Raw genomic sequence first — 25,591 nt, 5'->3', positions numbered from 1 at the left:
GAACTAATGAGACTTGTTTGTTTGTTAGTTTGTTTGTTTGTTATTTGGTTTTTAGGAGCATTAGCAACTAAGGCCATATTGCTCCGGGATATGCGGTGGTCATTCGCTGACCTTTCCGCATCCTCCGTATTTGGTGGTGACGGGCTCGAACCCCGGTCTAATCAAGAAGCGTGTGCTACGCACTGCTGCTCCTTCCCACCCGGCTATGGAGGCGCCAATGAGACTTGTGGCAGAGAATAAAAATGCATGGGATACATATAAATTAACAGGTGACACGGAAGTCTATGGTAGATATAAGCTAGTCTGCAATAAAATCAAAGGAGGTTAGGCAAGGAAAGGCTGATTATGAGAAATCTCTGGCAAAGAATGCAAAGAAAAACAGAAAAACTTCTTTACTTATATAAACTCTAGAAGGAAGGGGATGAATCAGATTGGTCCACCTGATATCGAAGGCTCAACTGTCGATGTTTCTGCTCAGGTAGTTAACAAACTGAATGAGTATCTTGCATCTACATTCACACATAAGAAATTTTGTAGGGAACTGGAGGACAGAAGCTTATCAAACTAACAGGGAGCTAAATGATTTTGAAATAACTGAGAGCAAAGTGGAAGAGAAATCGTTGAAGTTAAACATAAGAAAGGCACCTAGGGGTGGATGGGATCTATCCAGTTATATTAAAGGAGGCCAGCAAAGGAATTAATCAAATTCCCAGCTCCCTTCAACTCAGGTAAGGTTCCCACAGACTGAAGATGTGCAAATGTATCCCCAATTCATAAAGTGGGATCGAAGGGTGACACGAGTAATTACAGATCTGCTAGTTTTAACTTCTGTCCGGGGAAAATAATGGAGTCACTAGTTAAAGAAACATTGCAGGATCATCTAAATAAGACTGCAGTAATAATTCAGACAAGGCTGGGTTTGATAAGGGGAAGTCTTGTGTGACCAATTTGATTGGATACTATCATGTGGTCATAACTGAACTGGATGCAAAAAATAATTTTGATATCATATACTTGGATTTCAGGAAAGCATTTGAGCACATGAAAGACTGCTGTACAAATTGGAGCAGAATGGCATTAAGGGAAAATTGCTGCTGTGGATAATGGGATAGTTAAGTGGGACTAATGTCCAGTGGTAACCAATGGACATTAGTCTGTGGACTAATGGTATTAGAGTCCCCAGGTTTCTCAGCACATTGTTGTTTTCTATATTTATCAATGATATTGGTTTAGGTATATATAAGGCTTAATGTCCAAGTTTTTCAGATGAAACAAAGGTTGGCAGGGTTGTTCATGACAGTAATAACAGTATGCTATTGCAATAGGATCTAGAAAAGTTGTGTAGATGGGCTGAGAAATGGCTACTGAAGTTTAACATTGACAAATGCAACGTACTGCATATGGGTAGCAGTAACACCAGAGAAATAAACCATCTGTGTGGTACTACACTTGGGGTAGTGCAGAACGAAAAAGACCTGGGGTAATTGTGCAGTCAGATATGAAGTTTTTTGAGCAGTACAGACAGGCTGGAAGAGCAGGTCGTGGAGTCTTGTCAATGATATACTGGAATTTTGCTAGAAGGGATAAGGAGGTGTTTATTCCTTGGTGTATGGCAATGGTCAGGTCACAGCTTGAGTACTGCCTTCTACCTTCTTCCATTGACTGGAAATCCTATCCATAGTTTTGCCGATGATAGCACATTGCATTCAACTTTCCATTTTGAGAAACCTTGTCCAGCTCAATCAGCTTCAAGTTCTCGAAAATCTGCTGCCAATTCCTTAAATGCCGATCTTCAGGTAATTCTCCAGTGGGGTAAAGACAACTTAGTTGATTTCAACCCTTCTAAAACTCAATCTTGTCTTATATCTCGCAAAAAGGATTCTTCTGCTCCTATGTTATCTTTAGTGACACTCCGATTTCTAGGCAAAATGATATATCTCTTTTGGGGATTACCCTGACTTCTAATCTCTCTTGGCACAAGCACATTACAAATATTGCTTCCTCTGCATCTAAAAAACTTGGTTTTTTCTTTCGCTCTTGGCGTTACTTTTCTTCCAAAGAGCTGCTCATTCTGTATAAATCGCAAATCCGCCCTGCCATGGAATATTGTTCCCACATCTGGAGTGGTGCCCCCAAAACCTCTCTCAGGCTTCTTGATTCCATTCAGAAGAGGGCAGTTAGGTTAATTAATGATTCATCTCTAACAGAGTCTCTCCACTCGCTTTCTCATAGACGCACTGTTTCTGCTGCATGCCTCTTCTACAGATACTTCCATGGGCACTGTTCATCTGAATTGACTTCTATAATTCCCGTTCTCTCTTTCAAAACAGTCCGAACATGTGCCGCCACCAGCCAACATCCATTTACTGTCCAACTTCAAACCCACAGAACCAACTTTTCATCTTCCTCATTTATTCATTCAACTGCCGTTTTCTGGAACAACCTTCCTTCATATGTATTTCCTGAAAATTACAATCTACAGAAGTTCAAGTCCAATATCAACAAATATCTTCTTTTGTCTTCTCAACCTCCAACCCAAGCACGGTACTAAGTACTATATGTTATAATACCTATCATGTTTGTGGTTTTCATTAAAAAAAAAAAAAAAAAACTTTCGCTGTTGCTGGTAACAAAAACATCATCGTTTTGTTTGATGCTCAGCATCTCTCTGGCGTTGGTGTTACAATTAGATCTACTTCAACCCAAAATGAAAGAAATTTTTCTGCTTTGTGCTTAATTGTAACTTAGCAAAGATCCAGGTTTTCCAATCAAGCAATTAATGCACTGTGTTTTTTTTTTTTTTTTTTAATTTCATTTTAATGATAATTGTAAATGTTAAATGCTAATATTAGTTTTCCTTATTGTTTGTTTAGCTTCAATATTAGTGTTTATTTAGATTTCTTTTATGTTAATTTCAAACTTAGTGTTTTCAAATAAATGTATAGAATAACATTGCATATCTGTAAGCTGTACAAATATAATAAAATTTTCTGTTTATATTCATCAAACTATGAGTTGTATTTTTTAATATCTAATTCTCATTAAATTTTAGTTTTTTTACTCATATACCACAATGTACATTTCATTAATCATGTTTTTTTAGGACTAGAATAAAGACAAAAATTCTTATCAAAGAGATATCAAATATTTAATAAAATAAAATTTTCAGGAATTCTCAGGAACTGCAATTTCCTGTTCCAGGCTCTGGAAGATTAAACAATGTCGGGAATTTGGAAATCCTACCAACCACTATTTGTAGGTAGATATTAAAGGAGTTGCTCCTCAACATTCCAAAAATTATGGCCCATGGAATACACCCTCTCAAATAAATCAAAAATATAGAAACAAATCAAAAATATAGAAACCTTTCTCAAAAGTTAAATGGCATTCATGATGTTAACATGGCTTTTGATAAAGAATGGCAAAAAATTAAAGAAAACTTTAGTGAAAGCTACAAAAGCGATATGCCAGAAGGCTGATAGTCCAAAGGACTGATTTGTACTACTAGAACATCAGACTATAAAACATAGATTTGGACAATGGCTTCTACCATCACATAACCTTCAGACTTCTAAGCAGTGTATGGTCTGAGAGAATCAATACAACCATATAGTACATATATATTATATTGCCACAGATTCTTGATCTGACATATGTGGTCTGTTTTCTCAGGCATCTTCGAGAATAATCTATGTGAACAGTGAAGTACATGATATTAATCATATTTTCTTAACATAAATACATTACAGCATATTAATAAGATAACCATTAATATTAATAATTGTAATTGTCTTACCTGCCATAGCTCCTGCCTTATTAGAAACAGACTGTGCTTCCAGCTGGCAGCCTTCTTTATCATACCACCCTCTTAATATATGGGCTTCCCGAATATCTGGATTAATCTGAATAGTACTAGAGCTCACCACAGATAATGAACAGCCTGTTTAAAAAAAAAAAAAATACACGGAGTTCCAAAATAAAAGGAATGAATGTTTCTTTATGATTACATTGTGTAATAAAATTAAGTTTCTTTTAGAATTTGAATGTACAATTTTGTCAGTGGTTTTGTTGTGCAGTCAAAATAGTTAAAAGGAATCATGGAAATGGCAGGCTGTAACAGAATTGGGAATATAGATGGACAAAAGCTGCAGTCAAGCCTCTCTACTGGCTTCAGCTTCTGTCCATCTACATTCCCAATTCTGTTATAGCCGGATATTTCTATTGCATTCTCAGCTAAAGATAGAGACAACTTATTAACTAGTATTCTATATTCCTTCTATCTCTTGTATCAATGATGTTTCTAAAAAAAAAAAACCTCTTTATCAAACCAAATACACCCCATTCGATACTTCTAGTGGCCTTTCCACAAAATGTCAGAAAAATTCTGAACAATCTTCACAAACTATAGATCCTGATGGTATTATTATTAGCAGTAACAGTAGCAAATGATGCAAGGAAGCTAGCTTAATAAGTTGTTTCTATCTTTAGCTGAGAATGCAATAGAAATACACAATCAGCAAAACAAAAAAATAAATAAATAAACCTATTGACCTCATCTGTTATCCTCTCTAATAATGTCTAATCATTAAATTTGTTCCAACTAACCACTTCCACAACACCAGATGAAAAGTTTTTCCAACAATCAATTACTCTTTGGTGGAAAGCAAGTTCTTGTACTACTATCTTGCAACCATCCTTTTTTTTTCAAATTAAGTTTTTCCCCTCTTATATATATTGACTGAGAAAATGTAAGGATACAATCACCATTTAGATTATTGACCCAATAAAAGCCTCAAGACTTCAATCAGGTCACATAGGTGCTTAGTTTCCAAGCACTGCAATTTGCAGAACTGAAGTCTTTCATGGTAAAAGAATCCTTTTGTGTCCTTGATTAATCTTCTTGCTCTTCTCTATACCCATTACAACAGATTTACATCTTTCTTAAAATGAGGCTTCCAGGCCTGCATGCAGAACTCAAGATGAGCCAAACCATTTCCCAATGGGATAATCAACTCCTTGTCTTTGCTAGCAAATTATATCTATTCAAACAGGTTCAGAGAATTTCATGTCAGACTGTACAATTACCCCTAGGCATAGTTTCCTCTAATTTCTTTTCTCCTCAGTGATGGAAAAGTATTGCTTTGCATGCTTGCCTCACACTGTTGTGTGGCTAGTTACCATAAAAAAATAATCATTATTTTTGTATGGTAACTTCTCGGAATTATACAAAAATGTAAAATTCCAAGCAGAACAGCCTATTTATAACCATTCTTCTTTACCAGTATCAAAAGTTTTACCGAATATGATTTCAAAACTGTTTACTGCATATGATGCCAAAATCATCATCATCATCAGCCATTTTCAATATACTGCAGGATGAAGGCCTCTCCAGCAACTTTCCAGTTCCTTCTGTTTTGAGCACTGGCCATCCATTTACTACTCAAAAACTCATGAATTTCATCTATCCATCTCCGCCTTTGTCTTCCAGGTTTTCTTCTAGCTCCTCTTGGGTACCATTCTGTTATTTTCTTAGTCCATCTATCATCATGTCTTCGAGCTATGTGTCCTGCCCAAGACCATTTTAGTTCTTTAGTTTTGATAAGAATGTCCTTTACTTGAGTTTGCTGCCTAATCCATGTGTTTCTCTTCTTATCTAACAGTCTGATTCCCAATATAATTCGTTCCATTCTTCGCTGTGTAGCTCTTAGCTTCTCTTCCATTCTTTTGGTGAGTGCCCAAGTTTCACTTCCATAAGTCATGGTGGGGAGTATACATTGATTCATTATTTTACGTTTCAGACAAACTGGGATATTGCTCTTCAGTATGTGACTATATTTCCTGAATGCTATCCATCCAAAATTTATTCTTCTCTTGACTTCCAGCCATTTATCATTATTACAGCTAATAACTTGTCCCAGATAAGTATATGACTCCACCTTTTCAATTACTGCTCCTTCAATCATTATTTCCCTTTCCGTGGCATACTTGTTCATCATTACTTTTGTTTTAGCCATATTCATCTTTAGTCCAAAATCCTTACTAACTGTGCATAACTGGTTAAGATTTTCCTCTAATTCTTTGGGATCGTGGCTTATGACTACAATGTCATCTGCAAATCGTAAATGGTTTAGGTACTCTCCGTTCACATTGACTCCTTTCTGCGACCACTCTAATCTTCTGAAAGCTTCCTCAAGGGCAGCAGTAAACAGCTTCGGAGATATTGTGTCTCCTTGTCGAACTCCTTTCTCGATTTTAAATTTGCTACTGTCTTTGTCTAGTCTAATAAAGGATGTAGCACTCTCATATATTTTCTTCAAAATCATAATATATGGAGTATCTATGCCTTGTCTTTCCAGTGCCCGAAATATTGCCTTATGCTGTATGGAGTCAAATGCCTTTTCATAATCCACAAATGCCAGGCATAATGGTGTTTTATATTCATTTGCTTTCTCCATTAGCTGTGATATTACGTGAAGGTGATCCATAGTTGAGAATCCTGTGCTAAAGCCAGCTTGCTCTTTCGGTTGATTCTCATCAAGTATTCTTTCTAATCTGTTAGTAATGACCCTTGTGAACAACTTGTAGATGCGGGATAACAAGCTAATTGGTCTATAATTTCCAATTTCTGATTTATCTCCTTTCTTATGCAGCAAAACTATAATAGCATTATTCCACTGCTTAGGCATCGCACCTTTTCTAATGCACTTTGTGAAGAGCCTTGCCAGTTTTTGTGTTATGTCTCTTCCACCCAATTTTAACAACTCTACAGTAACTTCATCTTCCCCCGGCGCTTTCCGATTCTTCATTTTCTTCAATGCATGTTCTACCTCATCAGGAAGAATATCGGGTATGTCGTATGTGTTGCTACTTTGCAATCCATCTTCCCCACTGCTGGTATCATTCCCTCGCTCCTTGTATAATTCTCTATAGTAGTCTTCTGCTATTTGAATTATGCCTTCTCTGCTGTTTATAAGTACACCATCGCTATTCTTCAGTTTCAGTATCATTTGTGTTTCTGTATTACTGCTCATGGCTGCTGATTTAAATCCTTTGTTTTCCCTTAATGCTTGTTCTACTTTTCTTGTGTTAAATCTTCTTATGTCCTCTCTGAGTCTCTTTCTAATGGCTTTGCATAACTCAGTATACTCAATTTTCTCCCTGTCAGTGTTTTTCTTGCTCTTCATTTGTCGTCTTTGGTTCATCATGACAAGTGTTTCTTGACTAATTTTTTCTTCTTTGGATTTCTGTTTCCCTATAGGTTTCTTGGGCTTTATCACTTTCAAAAAGTTGTAATATTCCTCGTCGATATCTTGGTCCTCAGCAGTCTGCAGAAGCTCATACTTGTTCTTAAGTTCCAGTACATACTGCTTTTTCTCCTCTTCTGTTATCTCAAAGACCTTTGTATTATTTACTCGAGTCAGTTTTTTCCTTTCCTTTCCTACATCTATATCAAGTGTACATCTTACCATTCTGTGATCACTTCCCACATTTACCTTATTCAGGATGGTAACATCAGTCACAATATATCTTCTGTTAGTGAGGATGAAGTCGATTTCATTAGTTGTTAATCCATTTGGACTCTTCCATGTCCACTTTCTGTTCACCCTTTTCTTGAAAAAAGTGTTCATTACTGACATTCCTTGAGATTCTGCAAATTCCACAAGTCTTTCACCTCTTTTATTTCTTTCACCAATTCCAAAATTTCCTATAGTTCTTCTTTCTGCACTGTTTTGCCTGTTTCCAACCTTAGCATTGAAGTCCCCCATAATAATGGTGTAGTGGGTTTTCTGCTCATCTAGAAGACTCTCAATTTCAGTGTACATATCTTCAACCTCTTCATCATCATGGCTCGATGTTGGTGCATAAATCATTATAATCTTTAGCTTGTACCTCTTAGAAATCTTGAGCATTAGTCTTGATACCCTTGGTGATGTACTTTTGAATTCCAAAATGTTGTTTTTAAAATCTTTATGGACCAGAAACCCAACTCCACCTTCACTCCTTTCATTGTTTCCATTGGTGTACAGCAGATTTCCACTTGATAAACTTATAAGTGATTCATTTCTTCTTCTTGTTTCAGCCAAACCGATGATATTCCAATTCACATTTTCTAATTCCTTTTCCAGCTCTAATATCCTGTCTTCACAGATGAGTGATCGTACGTTATAACAGGCCAAGTTCAATTTCCGTGCATGGCAGCCTGGTCGTACCCAGAGATTCTTAGCACCCTCTGCTTCCACTCTGATCCTCTCGCTGCCGTAAGAGGGAGAGTGAAAGCTGCTGGGGACTGAGGGCCATTTGTATTGTTGTGCTCTCATTGCTGGAGGGTTTGGTCTTTTCCTCTTCACGCTGACCAGGCGTCTTGAAGAGAACCACTCTACACGTTCGTTGCCACCTAAGTGACGTAACAGGGCTTACCATCGAGAAGGTGTGCATGAGTGGATTTTAGGGAGGCAGGCCAACCGGACTTCTCCTAAATCTTCTGTAATAGAGAGATATTGGATCCATCAGTGTTTTAGGCTGAGTGTCTGATAACACACAGGATACCTGTTCCCCTCTATTTTTTTTTGCATCCATTTATTTTTTATTCTGCATCATTGTAGCTAATATGGCAAGACAAGATCTATAACTGAATTTCTATCAAGATGATCCTGTAACCATTGATCCATTATTTTGTGAATTGGAAAATAAATGGTTTAATCCGAGATATTTATAACTCTTACATTAAATAAATTTTACAAATATAAAATTAGCATTACGACCAATGAACCTTCTTGACAATTTTTAACATTTCATACACTACAGGGCTAATGTTTGAAAATTAACCCCTGAATCTCATAATAAATAACAATTATGCAAAAGCAATCAAAAGATTACTTCACATTATCCTTTATAGATTTAAAGATTTATATCTATAAAGATTTATATCTATAGAGGGGAGAAGATTTACATTCACCCAGAAGTTGTGATAGATAGTTAAAAAAATTTTAGTTTTGATCTGAAAAATAATTTTTTTTTTATTTGCAGTGCTTAATGAAGTTAGCATCAGACAATGCAAGAAAGAAAGCTTATACAGCAACAGCCATAATAAAAAAAAAAAAAAAAAAAAAAAATCCCATTTCACCCATCCATTCGCTCCAAATGTTTGTCCACTTCTTCCATGAATTTATTTAAGCTATCACCTTCCAAAACAGCAGATAGAAGTTGTTCCAGCAATCAACAACCCACTGGCTAAAGGCAAATTTATTCGGCAACTGTCTTTCAATTTATGTCTCCTCAGGTTTTTAATCTGAGCATGAGGAAGGATCCCATCAGCATTGAGCCTGCTTATTCCATTCAAGGCCTTATAAACCTCAATCAGAGCATTTGCAGGTGCCAAGTCTCAAGATGCTGCAATTTGCAGAATTTAAGCCTTTCTTTGTAAGAACCCTTTGTTCCCCTCACCAGTCTTATTGCCCTTCTCTGTACTCGTTCTAGCAACTCTACATCCTTCCTAAAATGAGGGTTCTAGACCTGTACACAGTATTCAAGGAGGTGATTATCCCCTTATACAAGGGGATAATCACCTCCTTATTTCTTCTAGCAAAATTCCTGTATATCATTGACAACATGCCATAATCTGCTCTGGCAACCTTTCTACACTGCTCAGAAAACTTCATATCTGGCTACACAATTACCCCAAGGTCTCTTTCATTATCCACTACCAAGTGTAACACCACACAGCTGGTATGTTACTCTGGGGTTACTGCTACCCATATGCAGTACTTTGTCAATGTTGTTAAACTTCAGTTGCCACTTCTCAGCCAATCTGCCCAACTTTTCTAGATCCTGTTGCAGTAGCATACTGTCATTAACAACATTAGTAATCCTGGATATAACAACCCCTGCTTATGCTGGTTCACATTGAGGAATGCCGCTCCTAAGTGTTACTAGGCAATACTAGGTGGTAGATGACTCCCATCAACCAGTGCAATACCACCACTTTGCTTATTGGAGGCTTGAAGTGGTGGTTTTGTTATTTGTTTTTTAGGAGTATTAGCAACTAAGGCCATATTGCTTCGGGGATATGCGGTGATCATTCCCTGACCTTTCCGCTTCCTCCATATTTGGTGGTCACAGGCTTGAACCCCAGTCTAATCAAGAAGCGTGTGCTATGCACTGCTGCTCCTGCCCACCTGGCTACGAAGGCGCCTTGAAGTGGTGGAACGCATGTTTAGTCTCCAGAGCTAATTTCCAGTCAACCTTTCCACCATGTAGTATGATTGATGTCTTTTGAGGTTATGATGATCACACCATGGCGAGATCGAAACCTCCTTACACTTCGAGGCTACAGCTCTAAAACGGTGTTCGCAGGCCAGACACCAGTTAGTACACCGGACTGAACCTATTAGTAATTCTCTAGGAGGCTTCTAGATCAGCTTGTGTATAATCTTGCTACCTCTACTCTGCCAGATAGCGACTGGAGGGAGTACGAGTAGTGTGTATACGAGGGGGTATTGTCAAGGCCACATTATGTCAAGGATCTGGGTTTATTCTTACCATGTGGATGTCATGTCCAAAAATTTCATTACTTCAGACAGCATGTTCCCTCACCCACTTTTTGTTACTATTGAATAAACCATGAATTGTCAAACTAATAGTGCAAATTTATCTGCAAAAAGATTCAAACATCCCGAACACTTAATAGTTCATTTAACAAATATACATGGTCTCAGTTGTAATCTCAATGATGTCCATTTCTACATGTACCAATAATGTTCTAACCCCAATTTCCACATCTCAATGATGTCCAAACCCCATGTACTTTTTATGACAGAATCTCAGTTATCAGTTGATTCAATCACTGCTCATCTCAGTTGCCAAATTATTCACTGTATGATTCCTTTTCCCTCAAAGGTAGTACTTAAACATATGTCCATTCCAATATTCCCTACCAGAGACTTGGTAATTTGGAATCTTCTCTTTTCGATCTTCTCTGGCTTAAAATCTCTCTACCTCATTGTATCAAATCTATCTGTTGTCTATACTGTTCTCCCAACTCCACTAATCACTTGGAGCTCTTTGACTTCCTCCAGTCCAACTTTCCTAACAGTGAGGTAATTTTCCTTGGTGATTTTAATGTTCACAACTCCAACTTGCTTTCATTTTCTAGTCACACAGACCCTGCTGGTTGAGATGCTGAGGCTTTTGAAATTCTAATGATCTCGCACAGATTGTTCATTTACCTACCAGAATACCAGACAATCCTAATCATACAGCCAACACTCTTATGTTACTTACATTACTCATGTCACCCTTTGATACCTCTTTGTGAATTGTAGATAGATCTCCAATCTGTGGGGACCTCCCCTGAGTCCAATGATGCTCTCATAATCATAGATAAGGGTTTGCTTACTTCCTCTGCCACCTCCCTTAATATAACTGGATAGATCCCATCCACACCGAGGGTCTTCCTTTTGTTTAACTTCAACAATTTCCCCTCCACTTTGCTCTCGGTTATTAAAAAATCATATTAATTCCCTGCTAGAGTTTAATATGCTTCTGTTCTCCACTTCCCAACAGAATTCCTCATGTGTGAATGTAGATGAAAAATACTCATTCAGTTTGGAACCAGCTGAGCAGGATCATATACAGTCAAACCATGAATATTGAGCGAACCAATCTGATTCATCCCCTTTCTTTTAGAGTTTATATAAATAAAGTCTTTGCTATTTTTATTTGCATCCTTTGCCAAAGATTTCATGTAATCTGCCTTTTCCTACCTAACTTCATTTGCGACTTGATTACAGACTAGTTTATATCTACCATTGGTTTCTGTGTTGCATGAAAATTTATTTGCATCCCATGGATTTTTCTTCTCTGCCATAAGTCTCATTGCGACTCTCAAGTGAAGGGTCACAATGGATAAAGTGGAACACAGATCAGTAATCTGGTTCTTTTCTGTGCAAGGGAAAACACCCAAAAAAAATCTACAAAGAAATGGTCACCGTTTACTTACTGACACTGGGACTGTGTCAGTAAGTAAAGACTCGGGATTACATTTGTATAGGTAAAGAGGGACCGGTGACGTGTGTGTGTGTGTGTGTGTGTGTGTTAGGGAATAATTCAGAATTGAAGCCATTTCAATTTCATTTTAGAAACTATTCAGAATCAATTCCTGAATATCAATTGAGATTCTGAATATCAATTCTCAATCAACTGATGACAAGGCAAACATGTTTGCCTTGTCGCCAATAATATGCTCTAGTGATATTGGTTCTTGCAGTTTATTCAGAGAAAGCAGGACTGATGTTCTGTCCTGGTGATATTGAGGACAGTCAAGAAGAATATGCTTGATTGTTAGATATACTGAGCAGTGTGGACACTGAGGAAGATTATCACCTGTGAGTAGATGGAGGTGGGTCAGATGAGTATGTCCTATTCTTGCCTGTGCAAGTTCCCTTCTAGTTGGTTGGATGCTTGAGTGCCAAAATTTTGGTTACTGTTTCAACTGGAAGTTTGTTATTAGTCTGGGTGTGCCACAGCTCTTTCCACTGTTCAAGGCATGCTGCTTTTATGGTGGTATCATGGTCAGAAGCTGGAATATGGGCAGAGGTCAAATCTAATTTGGAGAGATTTTTTGCCAACATATCCACCAGTTCATTTCCCTTTATCCTTGAATGTGTTGGAGTCCAACAAAAATTCGCTAATTGTTGACGTTGTTCAATTTTCAAGAGCAATTTACTGATTTGGTTTAAAACAGGGTGATTCGTATAGGATGGATTTTGCATTGCTCTAATTGAGCTGAGAGAGTGTGTGTAAATTAAATATTTTGAAGATGGGCAAAGATTCAAATTTTCTAGAGCTAATTTGATTCCATGTAGTTCTGCGGAAAAGTTGCTATACTCAGGTGGAAGGGAAGCTGAAATAATAGCGGAGGGGAAACACTGCTGCTGCTCCAAAGGCTGATTGAGATTTGGATCCATCGGTATATATTGGCAGGAAATCAACATAGCCCTGAATATGACTTGCATGGAGTTGTTTCAGGTTGAGAGTCAGTAGAAGATTCTTACCAAATTGAAGAAAATAAGTATCAAAGTTCAGTTGAACTTTGATACTTATTTTCTTCAGGTAATGAATTACTTCCTTCCACCTTGGACTCCCCCTGAACTTTTTGGGTTATTTCAAAAAGCCGTAGGCTTGCTGTCCTTATTTTATTAGGTTTATTTCTGTAGAGATTAGTTAGTTGAGGATTGAAGAGGTATGGGTGAATAGGATGCAAAGAGCATTTTTTTTATTTTGGCTGCATACTTCAGTAGTAACATTTTTCTGCGGAGGTGCAAAGGGGGTTCATGAGCTTCAATATATAGACTGAGTTGGGGATGTCTTGAAGGCTCCAAGTGCAATCCGTACTCCAAGTGCACTGTGTTGTGTAGGATCCAGCCAGCGTAGTACACCGTTTTGGGCAGAATCGCAGACTGGAGCACCATAATCCAAACATGATCTAATCAATGCTCTATATAGTCAAAGCAGCGAGGTACAATCTGCTCCCCAAGATAGGACAGATAAAGCTCTTAGTATGTTGAGCTTTTTGAGACAGGTATTATGTATGAATTTAATATGTTCAAGGAAGTTTAACTTCTTGTCAAGGTTTAATCCCAAGAATCTAACATTGTTGCCATCGGAATGGTAAAGTCTAATATGTGAAGTTCGGGATCTGAATGTAATTTGCATTGATTACAAAAATGTATAGCGACAGTTTTCTGTTGTGAAAGACAATAACCATTGAGCACTGCCCACTTTTGTATTGTATTTAGTGATATCTGCAATTGACCTTCAATAGATCTCATGTTCTGCGAATGGCAAGAAAGAGAGAGAGATCATCAGCATAAAGGTAAGCCTCAATAGTATTTGGAAGTTCTTTAGTAATGGAGTCAATTCTAAGGGCAAAAAGAGTTGCACTCAGTACAGACCCTTGCGGAACACCTTCTTCCTGCAAGAATGTCGTAGAAAGGGAGTTAAAATATCGTACTTGATAAGAACAACTCCATAAAAAGTTCTTAATGAACTTTTTCTGCATGCCCTTGGTCTACAAGGCAGGTTGCCTTGTAGACCAAGGGCATGCATATCTCTAAGAATGCCGTGATGCCAGGTAGTATTAAATGCCTTCTCTGTCGATGGAGACCATAACAAAGTGTTCATTTCTCACAAAGGCAATGCGAATTGTGGACTCGGCCTTGATCATGAGATCCAAGGCAGACCTGGTCAATTTGGCAAAAGCCATATTGACTATTACTCATTAGATTTTGGTCTTCAATTAGAAGTTCCAAATACTGAAGAGGCTGGGTATATGGTAAGATTAGAGAGGTGCGAAAGTTTATGGGTTGCTGTTCAGTGATGTTCTTGATTTTCTGGAATTCTGGGAAATAGATTGATGCCGCTGAGACTTGAGCAAAGGTTTTGCCCAAAGCATTTGCTATAGTCAAAGGAGCAGAGAGTTCTTGCCCATTCCAGGAAAGGATTGTAGAAGGGATGGTCGGAAACTTTCCAGAAAGCTGTCTAATTTTCTTCCATATTAATTTGCAGTCAGTGTTTCTATTTACAGTGGACACAAATCGAGTCCAGGAATCCTTCTTGGCTTGTTTTTGAATGAGACGCGCTCTTGCCCTTGGTTTATTATATTTAATGAGATTAGCTGTTGTTGGTGAACATCGAAATAAATTCCATGTTTTATTTTTTTTCCCTCTTTGCTTTCGTGCATTCTTCATTCCACCAGTAGTTAAAATGGCACCGAGGCATAGGTTTTGTTAATGGAATAGAGTTTTTAGCTGCTGATAACAAGTGGGATGAGATATATTGCATTACTTCATCAATGGGCTGTAACCATATAATTTCCTCATCCAGGGTGATAGCTGACTGAAATTTGACCCAGTTAGCATGAGAGAATTTCCACTTCCAGCAGGGTTCAGCTAAAGGCTGTTGTGCAGTGAGCATATTACAAATAATTGGGAAATGATCGCTGCCCGTGGGATAACAGACCATTCCATGACTGAAAACAGTACCGGGGAGCATATTGAGATGTTTGTCCAGTTGGCAATTTTTATGTGCGTAGGCTCACCTGTATTAAAAATGGTAAGATTTTGCCTATCCAGAAAAGTTTCAATCAGTCGGCCATGTGTATCTAATTTAGAAGATCCCCATAGATGGTAGTGACCAATGAAATCCTCCAATAGACAGACAAGGGAAGGTAGCTGCAGTAGAAGATTTTCCAGATCTTGGTAAGAGAAGGTATGATTTGGTGGAAGATAGATTGAAACTAGCATTATTGCAATCTGAGTAATGAAACGTACAGCAATAGCTTCAATTTCTGTTTGAAGAACAATTTGCTTCGCTGAGATCTGCGAATTGATCAAGATGGCCACACCACCACGGGCAGCATTTGATGTATTGCGATCTTTTCGATATATAGAGTAGTTCTTTACAGAGGTGGAAATTTGGGAAGTTAAATAGGTTTCTTGCAAGCAGAAACTCACTTGAGAGTAGCGATGAATAAGGTCATGGATATCGTCTATACTGCTGCAAAGTCCTCTACAATTCCACTGTAAAATATAAGGCATTACTTGAGATGAGTATAAGGAGCTGTATCTGACTGCCTTTTCAGTATGGAAGTTTTATGTCGATCAGACTTCGGTTTGTCTTTTTTTTGGAAATATAGGCCGACTAGTGTCCATTTCTTCCTCCACATATATTTCTAAAATCGAGTCTTCCTGGTTAGTTCAGTAATTAGTATCCATGGAGGTGTTTTTGATATATATTTTTTTTTAAATTGGAACTTTTACTATGTGATGCAGTAGAGATCACTGGTGGGGAAGGAGATGTCACTGGTACTGTAAGAGAAGTGTTACATGCCTGTTCTGAGTTCTTAGGGACTGTTGTTCAGAGAGGACAGCTCGAGCCCAATTGGAGATTGATATGTTTGAGGGGACGGTAACATCAGTTTGGGTGGACACTGTTTGTTGTTTTTGTGTAATACTAGCATAGATACGTTTGGGCATAGTAGGGGCAATTATTTTCCTGGCTTCTTGATAGCTTACCTTGTTCTCAACCTTATATTTAACAATTTTTTTTTCTCAATTTTCCATCTGTCACACGTTTTGGAATAAGCAGGATGGTTGTCCTTGCAGTTAGGACAAGTTTTCTCTGTCGCCAAACATTCAGATTGAGTATGCTCAGAAGATTCACAGTTGGGACATACTGGATTTCCTCTGCATGTCGTCTGAGAGTGGTCATACTTTTGGCATTTGTAACATCTCAAGGGACTGGGTACATAAGGACGAATACGGCAAAGCAGATAACCAGCTTTTACTAATGATGGTAGGTTTGGGGAATTAAACGTAAGGATAATATTCTTGGTAGGTGTAAGGTTATCGTCTTTTTTAATCATTATTCTTTTTGCTGCAATAACATTTTGATCTTGGAACTCTTGAGTTATTTCTGCCTCCATCACATTCAACAGATCCCAGCTGGATTAACACACTTAGATGTATTTAGGGTAGCATGGGGAGATACTTTAACTGGTATCCCAGCAAAATTTGAAATTGGTAAGAATTTCTCAGAATGTCTACAGTTTGCCATTTCTAATAGTATGTCTCCAGATTGCAACCTCTTCACAGTCTTAGGAGATCCTGCAATACTCTTCAGGTGTTTCTGGATGAGGAAAGGAGATAATTTACCGAGAAGTTGTTCTGTAAGTGAATGCAAAATAAGAAATGCAGGACTCTCTGTTGTTGGAGAATTTGTTTTCAGCCTCTTGGGTTGTGATATGTCATAATCAGATTCATTTTGTGGCCGAGAGCTTGTCGGCTCTAAAGGTGGAAACATATTTTGCTCAATCTTTGCTCCTTTTAGCCCTAGGCAGTTCAACTTTTCTGCCAAGGTTTCTGGCCCAGCCATGGGGAGGCAGAAGCAGTGCCTGGTGTGACCAAGCAGAGGTTAGTAAGGATTAGTACTTATTAAAGAAAAATATAAAAGAAAGGTGGATTTCCTTCCCTACTCTCTACAAAAACTTTTTGGTAGAAGAGCTTCTATTAAATAAAAAAAATTTTGAAAACACTGGAACTTAAAAAGAACTACTAGTTGCTTTATAAAGATCACTTACTGAAAGATCCCTCAGATAATCGTCTGGTCACAATTTGCTTGACACCAGGGGGCCCGGTGACTAGTATTTAAATTATTGATAGTATTCTAGGCCCAATGATTTTAAATCAGGTAGCCATTAACTAGTGGCGCTACTGGCCACTGTCTATGCTTAATGCGGTTACTGTGTGCTCCTGGATTTTATGTTAAAATGTGATTTTAAGAAGAGTTATTTGATTTTTCTTAGTGATCACCTTGTTAACAAGTTGCATTGTAGTTAGGGTTGAGTGTTTTTGCACCATATCAGGTGGTATTCAACTACTTATAGACATGCATTTATTTGACAGTTGGAACGTTCTTAGTTCTAACTGGTCAGCTGATTGTTTGCCTATGTTACAGCATAGCTTAAGTACCTAACATTTTATCTGGCTATAATTTAAAATTTATTTATTGGAACTAAGCCTGTACAAACCATCATGAAAATGTGTTTAAGAAAATTCAAAAATCATTAATATATTGGACATTATTAGCTGGAGATAGAGAAAAAGAGTGATAATGTGCCACCTCACTGAAGATTAAAAAAATAATAATGGGGGGCACTAAGTGGGGCTTTGCTGTAGTCACCTTTCCTCTTCAAGAGCATCTCGTGGGATCCATGATGACTCTTCATATGATTAAAGCCGGCCCCCTCTCAAAAATCGGCCATGTAGTAGGCAATGACATACCACCACATTATCTGATGCCACAGAGACCATAACAAAACCAACTCCAAAAACTGCTGTTAAAGGAAGACCTGCAACTAGGTGGAATGAAAGGATCAGTGAACTTTTGGGCATGACATCTTGCGATGCCGCTCATATAGCATATGATCAATGCAGTTGGAGGATTTTGTTGATGGCCACAACAGCTCCTCCCTTTCCTCTTCAGGAGTATCTTATGGGATGAATGATGGCTCTTCCTATGATTAAAGCTGGCCCTTTTCAAAATCGGCCATGTGGTAGGCAATGGCATACCACCACATTATCTGATGCCACAGAGACCATAACAAAATCAACTCCAAAAACTGCTGTTAAAGGAAGACCTGCAACTAGGTGGAAGGATAGGATCAGTGAACTTTTGGGCGTGCCATTTTGCGATGCCGCTCATATAGCATATGACCGATGCAGTTGGAGGATTTTGCTGATGGCCACAACAGCTCCTCGGGGAACTATGTGATTGGAAGAAGAAGAAAGCCATTAACAATAGTCTATGTTAGTCGAGAAAGAAGAACTGTTGCGCCATCTCTTAAATTGGTCATAAATGTAAACTGTAAAGGATTTAATAAGGCTTTAAGTAGCATTAAACTGTTTACTTTGCTCAAAGTTTAAGGTTGCAGATTCTATACTCATCAGCATTTGGAATACTGTGTTCAATTATGGAGACCTCATCTGAAAAAAAGACATTGATTTTAAAGGGTCCAAAGATGAGCAATTTGAATGGTGAGATCACCAAAAGGTCGACCATATGAGGAAAATCTAGGACTACGTGGGATACAGAGCTTGGCAACCTGGCATCCCAGAGGGGAACTGATTGATGCTTATAAGGCACTGAGTGGGATTAGTAAAATGAATGAACGTGGAATTTTCACTGTTATAAAGAATTTCAGAACTAGGGCCCATAAATTCAAATTACAGCGGCTAAGTTTAGATTAGAATGGAAGAAGCTTTCTTTTAGCCAGAGAATTGTTGACTGCAAAAAGTTGGGGCTGACAGTTTGAACAAATTCAGAGGTCAAGTGAATGGCTACCTGTATGAGAAGGGAAGCATATCATTCTTATTTTCTTATCAATTTGGCAGTTTTTGTTTTTTTTTTTTCCCCCAGTGCAGCAAAAGCCTGTGGCTTCCTTGCACTATATGGCAAATACTATTACTGTAAACTTACCTCCAAAATCTGATATTCTCACTCCTTTAATTGCCACAACAGGATTTGAGCTTCCATCAAATTTCTCAGCCTGCAAATATAAAAAAAATTCCAATTATCTTAATTAGTACTATCACTTCATTATATTACATCTGTTGATATCATGTGGATTAGCACAAGGTAGCTATAGCATTAGCAAGGGCACATGATGCAAGAAAGCAAGCTTACATAGCATCAGCCAAAAAAAAAAACACACATCCCTTATTTCACCCATCCCCTCCCTCCAAATATTTGTCAAATTCTGCCTTGAATCTATTTAAGCTATCAACTTTTACAACAACAGATGAAAGTTTGTTCCAGCAATCAACTACTCACTGGCTAAAGGCAAACTCCGCACATCTATCCTACAACCGTCTTTCCTCAATTTGAATTTATGCCCACTCAAGCGATTATTCTGGGCAAGAGGAAGAATGCCATCAGCATTGAGCATGCTCAAACCATTCAAAGCTTTATACACCTCAATAAGATCACCTCGCAGGTGCCTAGTCTCCAGACACTGTAATTTGCAAAACTTAAGCCTTTCTTCGTAAGAGCCACCCTTTGTTCCATTCACTAATCATGTTGCTCTTCTCTGTACTCGTTCCAGCAGCTCTACATCCTTCTTAAAAAGAGGCTTCTAGACCTATTTACAGTACTCAAGGTGCCGCCTGACCATTGCCTTATACAAGGAGATAATCACTTCCTTATCACTGCTAGAAAAATTCCTGTATATCATTGACAAGACACCGTGAGCTACTCTTGCAGACTGTCTGCACTGCTCAGAAAACTTCACATCTACCCGCACAATTACCACCAGGTCCTTTTCATTCCCTACCACTGTCAGTGTGGTACCATAGAATTGATATGTTACTCTGAGATTACTGCTTCCCATATGTAGTACTTTACATTTGTCAATGTTAAACTTCATTTGCCACATCTCAGCCCATCTGCTCAACTTTTCTAGATCCTGTTGCAGCAGTGTACTGTCATTGGTGTCATTAACAACCCTGCCAACCTTTGAATCATCTGCAAACTTGGACATTAACCCTGCTATACCATCATCAATATCATTTATAAATAGAGAAAACAACAATGGCCCCAACACTGAACCCTGAGGGACTCCACTAATAACATTAGTCCACAAAGAGCAGTGTCCATTGATTACCACTCTCTTCTTTTCCCACTCAACCATCCCTTTATCCATAGCAGCAATTTGCCTCCAATGCCACATTGTTCCAATTTGTGCAGTAGTCTTCCATGTGCAACAGTATCAAAGGCTTTTCTATGATCCAAATATATGATATCAAAGTTATTCTTTGCATCCAGTTCCTTTGTGACTACATCATAGTATCCAATCAAATTAGTCAGACAAGACTACAACCTTAACAAACCCATGCTGTGTCCGAGCTATAACTGAAGTCTTGTCTAGATGATCCTGCACAATGCTTCTTTAACCAGTGCCTCCATTAATTTCCCTGGAACAGAAGTTAAACTAACAGGTCAGTAATTATCTGTGTCTACCTTTGATCCTCCTTTGTGGAATGGGGTCACATTTGACCTTCCCCTGAGTTCAGAGAAGCTCTCATAATTATGCCTAAAGGTTTGCTTACTTCCTTTGCTGCCTCCTTTAATATAACTGTATATATTCCATCCATCCAGGTGCCTTTCTTGTGTTAATCTTCAACAATTTCTCCTCCACTTTACTCTCAGTTATTACAAGATTCTCTAGCTTACTGCCAGAGTTGAATACACCTCTGGCATTCCCCTCCCTGAATAACTCCTCATGTGTGAATGTCGATGCAAAATATTCATTTAGTTTGTTAGCTACCTGAGCAGGATCATCAACAGTTGAACCATCGATATCAAGTGGACCAATCTGATTCATCCCCTTCCTACCAGAGTTTACATAAGAAAATAAACTCTTTGCTGTTTTTCTTTACATCCTTCACCAAAGATTTCTCGTAATCTGCCTTCACCTGCCTAACCTCCTTTGTAGCATGGTTACAGACCAGCTTATATCTACATAGGTTTCTGTGTCACGTGTTAATTTATACGTATCTCATTCATTTTTCTTCTCTGTCACATGTCTAATTAGTTCATCTGACATCCATTTAGGTTTAAATCTTGAACAATATTTCTTTGTTGATATGAAAAGCCTAGTAGATTCCAAGATTAATTCTTTGAATGCTTCCCATTTTGAATATGCTGTTGGTAACATCATCAGTTGGTTCCACTATATAGAATTTAAATACTGTCTCAAACAACCATAGTCACCTTTACGAAAGCAAAAACCCTTCCCTTTACCCTTGATGGTAGTTTCCTCTTTGAGTAAATCCCACTTCAGCACACTGTGATCACTGCCACCTAGTGGTTCCTTTATCTGCAGATTCTTGATGCATGAAAAATCACTACTGATAATCAGATCAAGAGTATTACTCCCTCTAGTTGCATTCCGAACATGCTGCTGTAGAAAACAATCATCCAATCAATCCACAAAAGCCTTGCTAGTGTGTGAGTGACCAACCCACAAATTCCAGTCAATATCCGGGAAATTAAAATCCCCCACTATAAGACACTAATTTACTGGCCTGCTCTTTTCTCTGCACAATTGCTCATTATACTCATCAGATTCATTAGGCCTATAACACACACACCTACTCTCATTTTTCCTTTCCCAGTGCTTATATCACACCAAACAGACTCAACATTGCATTGTCCACAAACATCAACTGGATGCACTTCCTTAGATTTTGTGTGTTTCTTGACTAACAGCCTAACCCATCCTCCCTCCCTGTCCTGTCTATCCTTTCTGTATACATTGTACTCCCCAAATTCCAGTTCTGCACTGCTTATGTCGGTGTGACACCATGTCTCTGATATCCCTACAATATCTGCCTTTGATGTCTTGACTAGCACTTCAAGCTCATCGAATTTATTAATTATAACCCTAGCATTGGTGTACATGCAAGTAGACATGCACCTGTTTCTACTCTTAGTTACCCTAACACAGCCCATGTATTTACTTGTTCCACTATGACTCCCAGCAGTCCTGGAAATTCCCATTGCCTTGCTTTCCAGGCTGCTGCTCAATTGCATTTCAATAGAAGTAGTGCAAGAATCACTTTTACCTCTGACAGCAGCTACTGTTAATCTATTAGTCCCTGTATCCCCCCAAGCTAGCAGTTTTCTGACCCACCTAACTCTGCCTCAATAGCATCAGCAATATATGGGGAATGCAAGAACAATATCCCAAATGACGATACACCACACACTCAGAGGGTTCCACAGCAGGTTACCAAAGACACACCCTCTCCTCACTACTGATCATTGTCGATGGTAAATACTCCGGTGTCAACAACACATGGTTGGACACTGGAGGACTGGAAATGAGTGTGCTAGTTGGAAGAGTCCATATACCTGATAAAACAGATGCCTCCACGTGTGGTACAAGCAACACGAGCCCATGACCCATTGTGCATGGTGTTCTCTATCCACGGAGGTAATAGTAGTAATAGCCATATAGTGAAGGAAGTCACAGGCTTTTGTTGTACTAGCAAAAAAAAAAAAAAAAAAAAAAAAAAACACAAGTAGATAAGAAAATACAAATTACATGCTTATTATGCAAATTATAATTATATACAAATTATATTAAGTGGTGGTTGTTGCATAATACGGGGCATGTTTTGTGAGCAAAAACTAGAACCACTGGTGTGTACGGACTAACATTTCACTGATAACGTTTACTAGCAGCTCTTAGGAGACCATGTGTTAAGCTACATTGCCACCTGGCCATGTTGCATTTTTTCCCAGACAGAAACTGGATCTTCCGAAAAGATAATGCACTGTGTCAATGGGACATTACCGGTCACGAATGGTTCAAGGAATACAGTGAAGATATCATCCATTCTGATTGCCCTCCAAATTCACCTGACCTCAATCCAATTAAACACCTGTGGGGATGTTTTGGAATGGGAAGTGTAGCATGTGGACATGCAACGGTAATCTATTCCGACACTATGGAAAGTCTTGCTGGCAGCATGGCTGCAAATCCCTACAGACATCTTCAAACATATAATGGAGTTAATGCCTAGGCAAATAGCAGATGTTATCTGTGTGAATAGTGGCCCAAAAAGGTATTAAGTACTCAGTGTATAATACACATTTGCCTAAGAATAGGAAATGATATAAAATTCTTGTGTGTTATTGGAAATGACAGCCCTAATCAATAATTACCTATGAGTACTTTTGCCTTATTTTACAATCAAGCATTTTGCCTGACAGGTCCACATGTGTCATTTACTGTACCCCTATATGTATAGTTAATAACAGAATTTACAGAAGTTTTGGACGAGGTTAGTCTCAATCTCATCAAATCTCAACTTCATAAAAAGGGCTGTATCTCAATATATCAATAGATATACAGGGTCAAAATACTGCAAAATTCTTGGAAGAATAAAGAACAAAGGAATCTGGATCTTCATAATAGCACAGGCATTCTTAGAAGGAAAAAAAAAAAAAAAAAAAAAAAAGACACTACTTAGATGAGTCATGTACTTGCAATGAGAACCAAAACATGACTGCCTATTTTTGCAACTGTTCAGAAAACTTCACATTTGCCTGTATTGTAACTCTCAGATTCCTTTTTCTTCTACTGATTTTAATTCAACCCCAACAAGTTTATAATTTATTTTGGGGTTGCTATTCCCCAAGTGTAAGACCTTGCATTTTGCTGCATTAAAATATAGCTGCCACTTCTCTAACCATTTTTGAAATCTGCTCAAGTCTTTGTTACCAACTACTGCACAGGATAGAAGGTCCCTTACAGATCTTATCTTATAGAGCTGTCCAGTACCTATATGCAGTAACAACATCACCACATCTTTCCTGATTAGGATTTAATATGGAATCTAGGAACATCGCCAATTATTATATACTACTATTGCATGGGAGTTTAACATACTTAATGTAACACACAATACAATTCACTTGATAATTTTAATTCATAGGATTTAATTAAATTGCAATTAATTCATTAGGAACAGCCAGATTTATAAACAAAGTTTTAATTTTTACAAAATTACCCAAAAAAACTCAGTCCACAAAGCCTGCTGCTATGAAAATTCACTGTGAGGGACCAGCTGTGAAACAAACTAACTGAAGAAAGGGTTCAGTTAAGTATTCAGCCAATCATTTTTGAACAGTAGCATTTCAATAAATCTCAATTCACAACAACTGACAAGTTTATTTTATCAGTTTAATGTTTTATCCTGGAGAGAAATCTCTCTCTCTCTCTCTCTCTCTCTCTCTCTCTCTCTCTCTCTCTCTCTCTCTCTCTCTCTCTCTCTCATATCACTCTAATATCAGACATTTGGAGATTGGATTCTGAATAACCTGTGGCAGTACTGAGCATAGACTGACAAGGTCATCTGTTTACATATGATAAAACTTGAATAAACATAATTTATAGGAAGTTAACTCTAACAGCTTATGATGCCATTTGCTACATCATAGTCCTGAGTGTATTTTCCTAGCTTGACATTGTATATATTTCAGTAAAGGGAAGGGGGCACTGCAAAATGCACAGTCACACTTACCAACTAATATCACTCTCAATTACACACCTCTCTTCTGAATGAGAGAATGTTGCATCATGGGATACACTTCAATTGTTCATGAAATATATTGAAGTGCTACATTTCTACTTTTAATATCTAAAACACGGTAATTTTTGAAGTTTCTCAGCTGAAGACTTAGAATGGCTCCATTTCTACATTTTCCTGGACATGGGAGTAAGAAATACATGTCCAGTATCAGATTCAATATGCAGAACCAAGTTCAATTCGTGTCCAGTTTCCATTATTTTAATAACTTAAAAATATCAGGTAATATATTAACATGAATAAGGGTTTTGCTTGCCTCATCTCCCCATAGGGTAAGGGAAACCTGGGTGTTGCTTTTGTCCACTAACTGAATGTCCCTCTTCCTTAGTTCTTTATTCGTTGTTCGAGATAATATATTTTGAATTTCTGAGGCACTTTTGCATATACCAATGACATCTGCAATGATTTAACACAAAATAAAAAAAAAATGTCATTTGAATAAAAAAAAATAATATTGTTGTTGAATTTTGATATAATGGTGAAAAAAGAATACACAGTTATCTTCTTGACAGTGTGCATTCTTTGTTGACATGTATACTTTTTGAATGTACCTATAAAAATTTTATTCAATATTTTATGGGGAAGGGGTGAAAACAATTAAAAGAACAGCAAAGAATGTAAAACAACAAAAATATTACTGATTATTATCCTTGCATTCATAATAATGAAAGACATTAGTATGGATGCTGGGATCAGAAATTTTAGTAATGACAAATACTGCACGGCATTGGGTTAGCATAATTTAGATAATTTAATACACACAACTAATTAAATACATTATGTTTTGGGGCTCTATGATTCTTTCCAATGAGAGGGAAATACATATTAATACAACACCTATGTTATATTGATGTAATTCAGTGCACAGAAGCCAAGTA

General features: G+C 37.8%; 1 protein-coding gene across 1 annotated transcript in view; it reads right to left on the bottom strand.

Annotated features, from left to right (window-relative positions):
* The window catches only part of RPA1 (replication protein A 70), a 358,941-nt gene that overhangs the window by 66,781 nt on the left and 266,569 nt on the right, over window positions 1-25,591 (bottom strand). Inside the window, exons 10-12 of the mRNA XM_090373886.1 lie at window positions 24,970-25,109; window positions 19,036-19,105; window positions 3,797-3,940 (exon numbers count right to left, since the gene is read on the bottom strand). Coding sequence (XP_090230012.1) covers window positions 3,797-3,940; window positions 19,036-19,105; window positions 24,970-25,109 — 354 coding nt within the window. The remainder of the gene's footprint in view (window positions 1-3,796; window positions 3,941-19,035; window positions 19,106-24,969; window positions 25,110-25,591) is intronic.

The sequence above is a fragment of the Mastigoproctus giganteus genome, chromosome 5, assembly GCF_048544385.1.
Source record: "Mastigoproctus giganteus isolate SK-2022 chromosome 5, ASM4854438v1, whole genome shotgun sequence".
NCBI lineage: Eukaryota > Metazoa > Arthropoda > Arachnida > Uropygi > Thelyphonidae > Mastigoproctus > Mastigoproctus giganteus.
The sequence above is the reverse complement of the archived record's forward strand: the minus strand, read 5'-3'. Positions and strand labels throughout refer to the sequence as shown.